Here is an 11,452-nt window from a genome sequence, read left to right on the forward strand (position 1 = left end):
GTCTCTCTGCATCCTCCGCGCACATGATCCAGCAGCATCCATCTCTCCGGATGTCCACGGCCGTCTGACTCCCGCCCGGTCGCGGCATCAGAACCAGGTAAGACCCCGCTTCTCATCGCTTCCCCGGTCGACCCTTTGCGTCCTCTGATCGATGAGCCCGCAGACGATCGACGCTATCGGCGCCGTTTGTTCGGATTCTGCGGGGAGCGGGGTGGATGCTGCCCGCTCGGGTGCTGGATCCATCCCCGGTGTTTCTCTCCGGAGAATCGGTACTCGTGTTGCTCGGCTGCATAATTTCGCTCCGAATACGATCATCCTTTGACTCGGACTCTCCCTCCTCTGTCAGTCCGTGTTATCTGCCTTGAGGTCGGGATCGTGGATAACGTGTCAGTCGGTGTGGTTCTTATCTGTCCCGGCTCCTCCTGATATCCTGTTATCTCCCCTACACACACACACACACACACACACACACACACACACACACACACACACACACACACACACACACACACGGAGTGTAGTGGTCCAGGTTTTTTTGTTAGTTTGGCGCATCACAAGGTCACGGTGATGGTGACGGCCGGACACCCTGCCTCGCTCCCTGCGGGCCACGGGGCTTCATGTGCGGGAACAGTAACTGTGTCAGTGGGCTACTTCAGCCTGGAGCTCGCCGGATATTAACCATCTGTGCAAACACCAAAAATGAGATGTTTTCCGGGAGGATGAATGAAAAATAAAGGATCAGGACACATTTTGCGAGAGAAAATACACCTCGGGCTGGATGGCATGATTCTGGAGAGGGGAGATTCAGACAGAAATGTTCCCACAGGCTTGTGATTGAAATGTAGGCTGAGAAGAAGCTGCACGGGCGCCTGAAATGCGCATAAGGTTCACACCCAGAGCTCCGAGGTGGAAACACGCGCAGACTGTCAGTTTATTCCCTGCAAAAGAATGAAACTAAGAGAAAACTGCAGGAAATCAGCTGTTAGAGAGGACGTCTGACTCTGTTACCTTTGTTTTTATGCACCTTGCCCTTTTCACATCCTCATGTAAGGTGTGCACTGTGTGTGTGTGTGTGTGTGTGTGTGTGTGTGTGTGTGTGTGTGTGTGTGTGTGTGTGTGTGTGTGTGTGTGAGGGGTGGAGGGTGTTCCAGAGAGAGACCTAGAGGATTTAGGATCTGATTTTCACTGCTCCACAGGAAGAGACCGTGATAACTGAAGAGGGGTGAAAAAATGGAAATAACCACCAAGGTGAGATGTGTGTGTGTGTGTGTGTGTGTGTGTGTGTGTGTGTGTGTGTGTGTGTGTGTGTGTGTGTGTGTGTGTGTGTGTGATGGATTGCTGGTTCTGTCATCTCAACCAGGCCTGTAGATTAAAAAACTGTATGGTGCAGCATGTGTGATGAATTTAATATGGGTTTATTGATGTGATGTCAATGAGGGAGTACTACCACAATAATAAAAAAATACTTGTAAAGAATCCAGAAAATATTCATTATGCAAAATGGTTCCATTGAGAGTGGTACATTTATAATATATTATTATGATATTACTACTAATCTTGACTAATCTTGTAAACAGCGTAGTAGTATTTTAAGTGCTGCCAAGAGGGAACTTCAGTGTTTGGTGAAATGCATATTTTACAGAATGATCACATGTTTTGTGTATTAAATCTTGATCAGAGACACAAATACAGCATTTGCAATGAAAAGCTTCTTATAATCCAGAGACAAAAAGATAAATAACAGCACAGTTGCAGTGGATACGAGGCCACAGGTCTCTGATGTGTCACTTTAGGTCCCAGGATATGAATATTTAAAGAGTGATATCATAAATATGACATATAATAGGTGAGCATACTATAGCTCACTTATTGATCACTACGTGTCCCTGAGGTAAATATTGTCTCTTGAATCATGACTTTTTCTTGATTCAGTGAGGATAATGCAGAGCGACGGGATTGTGAAGACATGAGCACAGCGAACAGATGTCGATGGAGTCCTCTTTCAACGCCGTAGAGCTCCGGGAGCTGCGGGGCGGAGGAAGCCGGCGAGGAGAGTCTCCGACGCCAGCCTCAGCGCCCTGGACAGTGGCCACAGCGGGCTGCGCCGGCCGGGGCTTCGAGAACGCCTCCTACCAGCAGGACGAGGAGCAGGGCCACCAACAGCAGGGGGCGCCAGTGTCCGCAGGTTGTCAACCCTCAACTTCAGGCAATGGCAAGGTGAGTTTAGTCTTTGTTTGGCGGTGACCAATTGTGTTTTATCACTGAATTTTGTTCAGCCCCCTCATCTGGTTCATCCATTTGGTCATTTGTAATGAAAGTGGCCTCGTTTTACGTTACACAGACTTAATGTACCGTTCCAGCGAAGAAAGAAGGAGAAGAAGAAGAAGAAGGAGGAGGGCAGGGCACGTCCGAAGGACTAGCATGCTAATGCTAGTAGCTAGCAACCTAAAAAATAAGCCAGCAGAAATATGATTTGACACGTAACGCTAATTCTTTACGTAACCCAGGAACAATATGAAAACAAGTGGAATTCAAACATTTTTTTGTGTGTCGTGATCAGCTTCCGGCTGAACTGAGTACTTCTTCATCACTGGAAAATGCCTCCATTGCTCATAAATGACATTCACGAGTGTTTCATGAGGAATTACCATTACTACTATCATGAGCCATAATATCGAGTTAAGCACACAGTAATTAAAGTTTGGCCACATTACGCTATAGAAACGTCTCATTTTTCTGCCTGAAGAATTGTAGCAGAGCATATTGTGTGTCGTGAACATGTAGACTGAAAACGGATTTAGTTTCAGGGGCTGATTTAACTGTCGGTTTATGTTAATATACAATAAAACATCCAAAGCCATCATTAGAAAGATAAACAAAGCACGACGGACAAGATGAACAGGACAGAAGCAGATTGTGACGCTAACGTGTCACCGACAAGCTCTCGAGGCCCAAATCGACTGAAGTCTTTATGCCACCGAAGTGGTGATTTACAACCAAAGAGGAGCACCTGAAGGGTTACACAGGGATGTCATGACATGTCAGAGGAGTCTGCGTACACAATGAGAGATTAACCTTTGGAAAAGCCTCTCACTGTGGATATTTTCATGTCTATTTAATTCTGCTGTGGTTCATTTCTCTGGAATCATTCTGTGGCACTTAACAAATGCTATTTGCAAACAAACCTTTTTTCTGTTTGCATGTTTTGTGTCTTTGGCAGCCGCTGTGGACCAGACTGTTGGCCTGATGCCACTTCACTGAGATGTTTGCTTACTTACATTATTTAAAATGTGACTGACGCTAACTGACTTGAGCTTTCACATCTCTTCTTCGTGTGTTTGTGCTTGGGTTTATTCTTGGTCATATGCTGATCTCATTTAGTCTTCTTTCAGGGTGACCAGCTGCATCAGGAGCTCCCTCCGCAGCCCTACGATGAAGAGGAGGGAGGTGGAGGGCAGGAGGATAGCCAGGACTTCACTGAGTTCAACCCCGCCGACGACCATTCTGCGGACTACGGCTTCATCTTCGCTCTGGTGTTCCTGGTGAGCGGAATCGTCCTGGTGGTCATCGCCTACACCATCCCCCGAGAGGCCAAAGTCAACCCGGACTCCGTGTCAGCCCGCCAGATGGAGAAGCTGGAGATGTACTACGCTCAGCTGGGCTCCCACCTGGACAAGTGCATCATCGCGGGCCTGGGCCTGCTGACCCTGGGGGGGATGTTCCTGTCTGTGCTGCTCATGGTGTCCATCTGCCGGGGCGAGATGTACCGACGCAGGGCGGCATTTGTTCGACCCAAGAGGACTTACGGCTCCATCAACCTGAGGATGAAGCAGCTGGCGACTGGAGAGGCAGGAGGAGGCGAAGGCGGGGATGGAGGTGAGGAGTTTTTGGTAGAACATGCAGAAATGCGGAGTAATACGCAGCCAGATCCAAGCCAGGACTCCAAATCAGAACCAGGACCAAGCAGGCGTCCTCCTCCAGCTGCTTCCTCCTCCTCTTCTTCAGCTGCCGCACATGGAGTCGACTAGCCAGTCTTTGCTGTCACTCTGCAACTGTTTTGCCTTCCTCTGAGTGAGCGCCCAGTTGCGAAATGGGGATGCAGAATGGTGCAGGTCACCCATTTGTGCTGACGGGAGAAGCACATCTTGAGCACAAGGCTCTCTGCTGGAGCGACCCAGCTTTAACCCAGCGTTTCTGGGATGGACATGATCCAAGTTTATGGGATATTTATTCTAACCAATCATAAGGGATGTATTACTCAACAAAAGAGGGCTCGACTCGGCAGAAGAAGAGAGGTAAGCCTATGCCGTTTTGGAAAAGAGCACATTTGGAGATGAATGGTTGTATATCAAAGATTACAGATCCAATATAAATTCTAGTGTGTTGATCAGAGACTGAGTTTCACAAAGAAAAGAAAGCACATGGTGTCCGACAGCCCTGGAGGTTGGTCGCCACCACGGAAAGCAAAACGAACACTTTATTTATGAAGTCCAGTGTTGATACTCGTCCATCAGGTGACCAGAAGATGTTGAACAGCCATATTTTAAACATCAAGACTCACCTTAACACAGACATCCAAAGCTGTGAATGTGACTGGCATCGGACAGGAAATGTCTTTCTGGACTGTCTAAATAAAGTATCATGGAAAGTGAGATGCTAGCTCTCGCACAAACAAACAGAGGCAACATTTTTGAAAGTAATATTTCTGGTGTGACGTTTACAGCCACCACCAGCATCATTAATATGACGGACGACAGCAGTGCAGAAGATGAAGCAGAACATAATCCTAAAGCTGACCCTCAGCAACCCGCAGGAGAGGAAATAAAAGGCAAAAGAGGATGTTCACCTTAAACCTGCATTAAGCAAAAAATGACTAAAGAACGAAAGAATGACTAAAGAACCACTGAGAACATCAAACCCTGAAGAAACTGGAGGCTCTCATGTGGTTCTCAATGCGGCCTTTTCTTCATATTATTGTGACTTTAATCTCTAAATTTTATGCCCTTTTCTCAAAAATATTGTGACACTTTCTAAATGGAAAAAATATTATTAAAATGAAAAACATTTCAATCTCGATATCATTATTTTTTTTCCAAAACGTCGCTTCATTCGTTGCTCTATTTCGAAAAATCGTTGCTAAAGAGGTTTTTAAAAGTCACCAAATCTAGAGAGAAAGTCGTGGAGCTGTGGATGTTTGGAGTTTTATTCTCCCCCTTGTGGTCAAAAATTGCTTAATGCAGCTTTAACGTTTCACATTTTGAGATATTTAGCTGTTTTACCTGATGAATGCGGCAGCGTGATCAGCCCTAACTCACCACAAAGGACGAAGGTGCACAATGAGACAGACTGTAAGGAAACACAATAAGAGAGCGGTGCAGAAGTGATATGAGTCACTGTTAAGAGGCTGACGCACATTACCCAGAAAGCATTGCAGCAGCAGTTCAAGAGCCCTCTGCACTCGCCTGATTTGATGTTGTTAGTCAGTAATCATTTCTATGCTCTGCCTGAAGTTCTTTTGTGTTTTTTCCTCCCCAATACGTCTGACTCGACAGAGATTGTGTCACTGCGTCTTGGTTGCAAATCAATTCTGTTTTCATCACAGTGGAAACGAGATGAAACGAGCGGTTTTCATCACAGGAGCGTCTCAACAACAAGGCCAAATCCATTTTTCAGCAGCTGCGTCGGGTCATTTCGTTGGAATTGCACATGTGTTTGAAGGCGATTCTCACACAGCTGGAAAATGTTTAAGTGCAAAACCGGACAAGAAAATCTGTGAAGTGAAGGTGTGAAATTCTCACCTGACAGAGTTATTCAGCGTCTTCACTGCTGGTGGCTGAATGTGAAATGTTGCTTTCAATGAACCCGTAACCATGACACACATATCCAACGTCTCGTGCTGCATCATCCAAAACTGTTGCCTCGTGTTTACTAATCAGCATTTTGTGCTAGCATCACTTTCCACAGCATCAGAGGAGTTTTTCTACCAGGCCGCAGGTGAACATCCACGATCAGCAGCTCCTTTAGAATCAGTATGAATGACATTTATCTGACATTTAAACGTCCTGAATGTTTAGTGGACAATAAAACTAGCCAGTGCTACCTGCTAGTCGTAGCCGCGGTAAGAAAACCCTACAGTGACTTTCTGGTTTCATTGAATTGAAAGTTAAAATGAACAAATCATAATAACAATAATAATAATAATAATAATAATAATTCAAAACTGCGCTTGACAGCAAATGCAGCTGAGAAAAACAAACATCAAGGTGTCTTCTGAGTCTTTTTCTATCTGACTGCAGCTTTTACTGTGGAGGAGAAGCTGGTTTGGACTGGAACGAACCTTTAGTGACACAGCGCCTGCTCATTTGTATTATATGTAAACAGATGTTATTTATGTCATGTAAGGATACAATATGCCTTAACGAGTAAACACAGACACTGTAAATTGTGTGTACGCAAATATTATTATGCTAATGTATTAAGGTCTGTGTAGTGAGGCGATTAGCCAAGGGTAATGTAGCCCCACACACACACACACACACACACACACACACACACACACACACACACACGCACATCAAAATATAGATTGTCCTCATAAGTCAGGTGTTCTCTGCGGCTCTGTACTTGTGAGAACGTCTTGATATCCATACAAACTGACACACTACTCTGAAGCTGTCTATTAAAATATGTACCACACTTTTATTTTACAGTAAAAATACTCTGTAAATACTTCACTTAGACATGTCGGATGTAGAGGACCAGCAGGAGCTAAGGCTCAGAAACCAAATACGCAACACAGGCATGCAAAATTGGAAAAACTCATCACAATCGGACCAATTTCATTCTTTCCGTTGGCAGCATAATAAACAAAGCGGCTTCTCAACGACCGTTTGACCAAAACAAAGAAAACCCAACTCTGATCAGAGAAACTGAGCCCATGATTGACAGCTGTGCTTCAGTATCGAACATTTAGATTAATTAAAGGACCAGTGTGTAAGAGTTGGTGGATCTGTTGGCAGAAATGAAATACAGCATTCATAAAAAAATAAGAATAATTGTGTTTTTCGTTACCTTAGAATGAGCCTTTATCTCTGCAGAGGGAGCAGGTCCTCTTCTTCATGTTTCTACAGGAGCCCAGAACGGACAAACCAAACACTGGTTTTAGAAAGCGCCTTTTGTGTTTTTGTCGTCTCTGCAGGTTCTTCTTCACTCTGCAGCCTCACCACTAGATGGCACTAAATCCGACACGCTGGTCTTTCTAATAACAAACAACCTGTATGAACAAATAGTAGATCTAAAGGCTGCAGCTTACAATTATTTCCATTATTGTTTAATCTAGGGCTGAATCTGATGATTTTTTTTTTCATTTCAGATTTATTGTTTGATCCATGAAATGCCAGAAAATAGTTAAATCTTTCCCAATGCTCAAGTCCATGTAGTTAAATTGCTTGTTTTGTCAGACCAACAGTCCAAAAACAGAGAAAATCAGCAAATGTCCCCATTTAAGTTGCAGGAACTGGTGAATTTCTGGCTTTTTTTGCTTTAAAAAATGACACAAACAAATACTTAATAGTTGCAGATTATTTAATTAATAAATTGACCCATCGTTGAAACGCTACTCGATTTCCAGTAAATAAAATGCAAACTGTAAATGGAAATTGATGATTTAAAGAAGATATTCCTTATATTACATTAAAAACACGTGACAGTGACAACAGACATGTCTGTTAAGATATTTAAGAAGTGTAGAGAAATCCATATTGATCAGTTCTATAATCTCTGGTGCAGCAGTGATTTTTTTAAAGACTGTCCTGTTAGTGGACATGTTCGGTCCCTGCTCCTGTCTGTCTCTGCCGAGGTGTCCTTGAGCAAAGAAAAGCCTCATCAGGCTAATGTTCGGGGTCCTGTTTGGACTTTAACGCTGACAGCTGCAGGCAGGAAGTCTGCAGTCTGCCCTCTAGTGGCCTCCTGTCCATCAGAAAGTCACATGACGTTATTTTCGAGCCACAAGGTCCACACAGATTGGCCAGATGTTTGCTGGTTGTTGCTTGCTCCACCACAGCTCCATCCAGGTTTACTCCACTTTACACAAATGTGGATTTTCTGACTCAGCAAATCCGAACCGACATGAACGAGCAGTGAATCCAAATAAGACTTTAAGGACCTGCGAGTGCTGCGTCCATGTTTTTATTCATGTCTTTTTATGCTGAGCAACAGCAGTAACACAAAGCACAGGAACATCTGGATGGAAATGCTGCTTCAGTTTTAAGAGGATGAATGCAGAGTGATGTATAACGAGCCCTGCAGGAGGATTTGCTTCAGTTTGTGCATCAGCAGTTTAAAGCGTCCAAAGCTCGAACAGTGTCTGTGATTTCAGTGTGATTGAAGCCTTGTAAGAAGGGAGAGATTTCGGTGTGAGCGAGGGAGATAAAAGGATGTGAGAGAGCTGATAGGATGCGGCGGAGATGCTGGATGACGTGAGGTGATTCTTGAAGAGATGGGTTTTCAGCTCGCGGGGGAAGACGGGGAATGACTCTGCATGAAGCTAAATATCTTCAGCGACACATTCAAGTTCACCAGAATCAAAAAGACGGGAATAAACAGCCGGGCCCGAGGTTTTAACAAGCATGAAAAAGCAATCTGACGCTGCTGCTCGTGGAGAGACGGAGAGATTAGGTCCTCATTAGTGGGGGAAACAACACAGCAGCAGAAGCAGGAGATGATAGAGGGAATGATTGTTGTTGCTGGTTGGCTTCACACAGGTTGGATGCAGAGAGCTGGAAGCAAAGAGGTTTGAAAGGGTTTTAGAGTGAGTTTAATTACACGCAGGGGCAGATGGAATCAGGTCAGGAGGAAGCAGACAGAAGGGCTGCAGATTGCTTTTGTGGAAGAACTCTGCGCTGCCTGTACAGGCCAATATAAGCCTTAAATTAAGCCTTTAGTGTCTCCAGAGGGAGCTGTCTGAAGTCTGCTGAATGTCCTCAAGTGCTGTCGTGAGTCAGTGTCGGTCTGAAGCAGATCCACAAGAATCCATCTTAGCAGGCTCGAAGTTATGCATTTGTGGCTAAACTGCAGTCTTTTTGGACCAATCAGCATCCTCTGAGGAACTACTCTCTGCGACAGGCGGCGATGTTTGTACACAAACAGCCATGGCGTCTCCCGAAGAGGTTAGAGAAGATGCTGAAAGAAGAGCAAAGAACAACACAGAAAGATGTTTTCATGAGTCCTACTGCACCACAGGTATGTCGATCCGATTGGTTGACAGTGACAGACAGAGGGTTCGTCCAATCCCCTTTCCAAACTGTTTCCAAGGACGCGTCAGGTTATCTGAAGACTATAAGTTTGAAAATGAAACAGTCAGTTGGTGTGGAGTTCGAAGGATGTGTTTACAGTCCGCTGCTCATCTGTGCTGCAGGCTGGAGGCTCCAGGCTACATTAGCTGCTACTAGCTTAGCACACCCAGGGCTGTGTTCATAAAGCTTCCCAATGCAAAGAGTTGTTGGCTCTTTAGTCCGCAGCTCGCTGAGAGGACTCTCTGAATGTTTGTGAAAACGACCCCAGAATCTCTGGCTGAACCGCCGGGGTCGAGTTGCACTGTGGGTAATGTAGGAGCCAAGTTTTAACAAGAAGAACAGTGAGTGAAATAGAAAAGATGAAATTTATTCTGATGTGCAATAACTGATCTGTGCTCCTTGAAGAATGTCCAGTATATACTATATTTATTTCAGATGAATATCAAAGGGCAGGTCAGTCACTTGTCTGAGTATGCTAAACAGTATTTCTTCATTTTATTCTGAAGCTTATTTTAAACACAAAGGCAGCTCATATGCTTTCCATGAGGGGAAGAAACACATTAAACATCTTTACTGTTTAACTGCAGTGATTTATGCTAGTTAGTGACACACTGCAAAAGAAAGTCTTCACCCTCAAAATACGATTTTTCACAGTTTTATTTCCAACCATGTTCCTGTTCCTCTGTGACGTCTTTGAATGTCAAGAGCGAATACGAGCACCTTGGCCAAAGACAGAGAAAATCAATCTTTATTCTGCCGGCAGCGCGGTGGCTCTGTTACCATAGAAAGAGTCTATTTATGTCAAGGACTGATGGTGGAGCAGTTCTCAGATGTCATGGAAAGTCCTTGTGAGGACGCGACAGAGGAGACGACGTTAGAAAAAAACCTCTGATTGTCCCCCCGATGAGGGAAATCTATAAACCAGAGGAGCCGTCGTGGGAATAAATCAGACATTTTAGCACAAATCTTGTGTTGGTGGAAGTTTTCCAAAAAGCTTTAATTCACAGCAGAGCAACATTTAGCCGAGCAGTCGGAACTTAATGCTGGAAATAATGAGGACAAAGCAGACAGACGGCCCCGCTGTGCTAAAGAGTAAAACCTCAGCATGTGAGTCAGATCTGTAAGGAGAGGAGACGCCAGAGTCCACTCATGTTCTTCACTTGTTAACATGTAAATAAGTTAGTTAGTGTGTGCGATGTGTGAATCTGAACAGGCAAATATCTGTATGACTGAACTGAGCTACAGGAATATTAGAACTGTGTTTATGGAACATTGTGATGTATATTTATAGTGTAACTATGACACATATTCACGTTAGCACAGATTCAGTGACTTACTGTGGGCTTGAGTTTCTTTTTCTCGTAGCCTCTTTTGGCTAATTGGCACCATTAAAGATGTGCCGAATCAGCTGTTAGCAGCTGCTGTTAGCAGTGTGCACACGGACGTACGGACAAGTGTGACTGAAATACTTTGATACTGAAGCAAACTCAGAAATGTGATGATTCTCAGGCGTTCTGGAGTTACAACAAGCATCTTTTTTCTAAGTGAATTTGTGGAAAATGAGTCCCTGGAAGTCGCATAGAATCTAAAAATATGTGCACCAAGTCTGTGTGTTCAGGTTTGACTGCGTGTGTCGCAGTCTGTCGGTGCTGATAAGCAGCCAAATCAGCAGCCGGACACAATGACTAACTTCCTGTCGTTTCCAGAACACCTGCATGCACCTGTCCCGTTCACCTCACGCTGTGTCCTCGCTTCACGCGCGGTCGCTCCAGTAATGAGTGTCCTCTGCATAAACGTTCCCCACAGCGAGGGGTCAGAGGTCGGAGGCTGCAGAGCGCTGTTCCCGCGACTGCTTACAATTCAGTACTTTACTCAAGGACACTTCAGCAGAGTGCAGGGTCTCGACCCAGAGTTCAGCCTCATTAATCACTACGCGTCACGCTGCTGCAGGAAATGACCAGAGAAGGTTGCCGCGCTGTGAAAACAAGCTCCAGGTAAAACATAACCTCACACACGCAGCTGTTTACACCTCAAAGCCTCCAAACCGCCCACCGAAAACAGCCAGGCTCAAAGGTCCGTCCTCCTCGCAGGCTGGAGCTGGAAGCTTCCCTTTATGTACAGATATAATATGCACAAATGTAACACACAGCAGTAGCATT

The 11,452-nt window shown here is 44.9% G+C and overlaps 1 protein-coding gene across 2 annotated transcripts; it reads left to right on the top strand.

The window, feature by feature from the left end:
* tmem74b (transmembrane protein 74B) lies at nucleotides 1-6,540 on the top strand. 2 transcript variants are annotated; one of them, XM_070959129.1, is made up of 4 exons: nucleotides 1-97; nucleotides 1,197-1,248; nucleotides 1,933-2,217; nucleotides 3,393-6,540. In XM_070959129.1, the coding sequence occupies exons 3-4, from the start codon at nucleotides 1,984-1,986 to the stop codon at nucleotides 4,026-4,028; spliced, it is 870 nt and encodes a 289-aa protein (XP_070815230.1). In that variant the 5' UTR covers nucleotides 1-97; nucleotides 1,197-1,248; nucleotides 1,933-1,983; the 3' UTR covers nucleotides 4,029-6,540. The 2 variants fall into 2 exon arrangements, with proteins under 2 accessions (XP_070815230.1, XP_070815231.1); XM_070959130.1 differs by lacking the exon at nucleotides 1,197-1,248 and having other exon boundaries at nucleotides 29-97.
* The last annotated feature ends 4,912 nt before the right edge of the window (nucleotides 6,541-11,452 follow it).

Source organism: Chaetodon trifascialis, chromosome 3 (genome assembly GCF_039877785.1).
Source record: "Chaetodon trifascialis isolate fChaTrf1 chromosome 3, fChaTrf1.hap1, whole genome shotgun sequence".
In the NCBI taxonomy this organism is placed as follows: Eukaryota; Metazoa; Chordata; class Actinopteri; order Chaetodontiformes; family Chaetodontidae; genus Chaetodon; species Chaetodon trifascialis.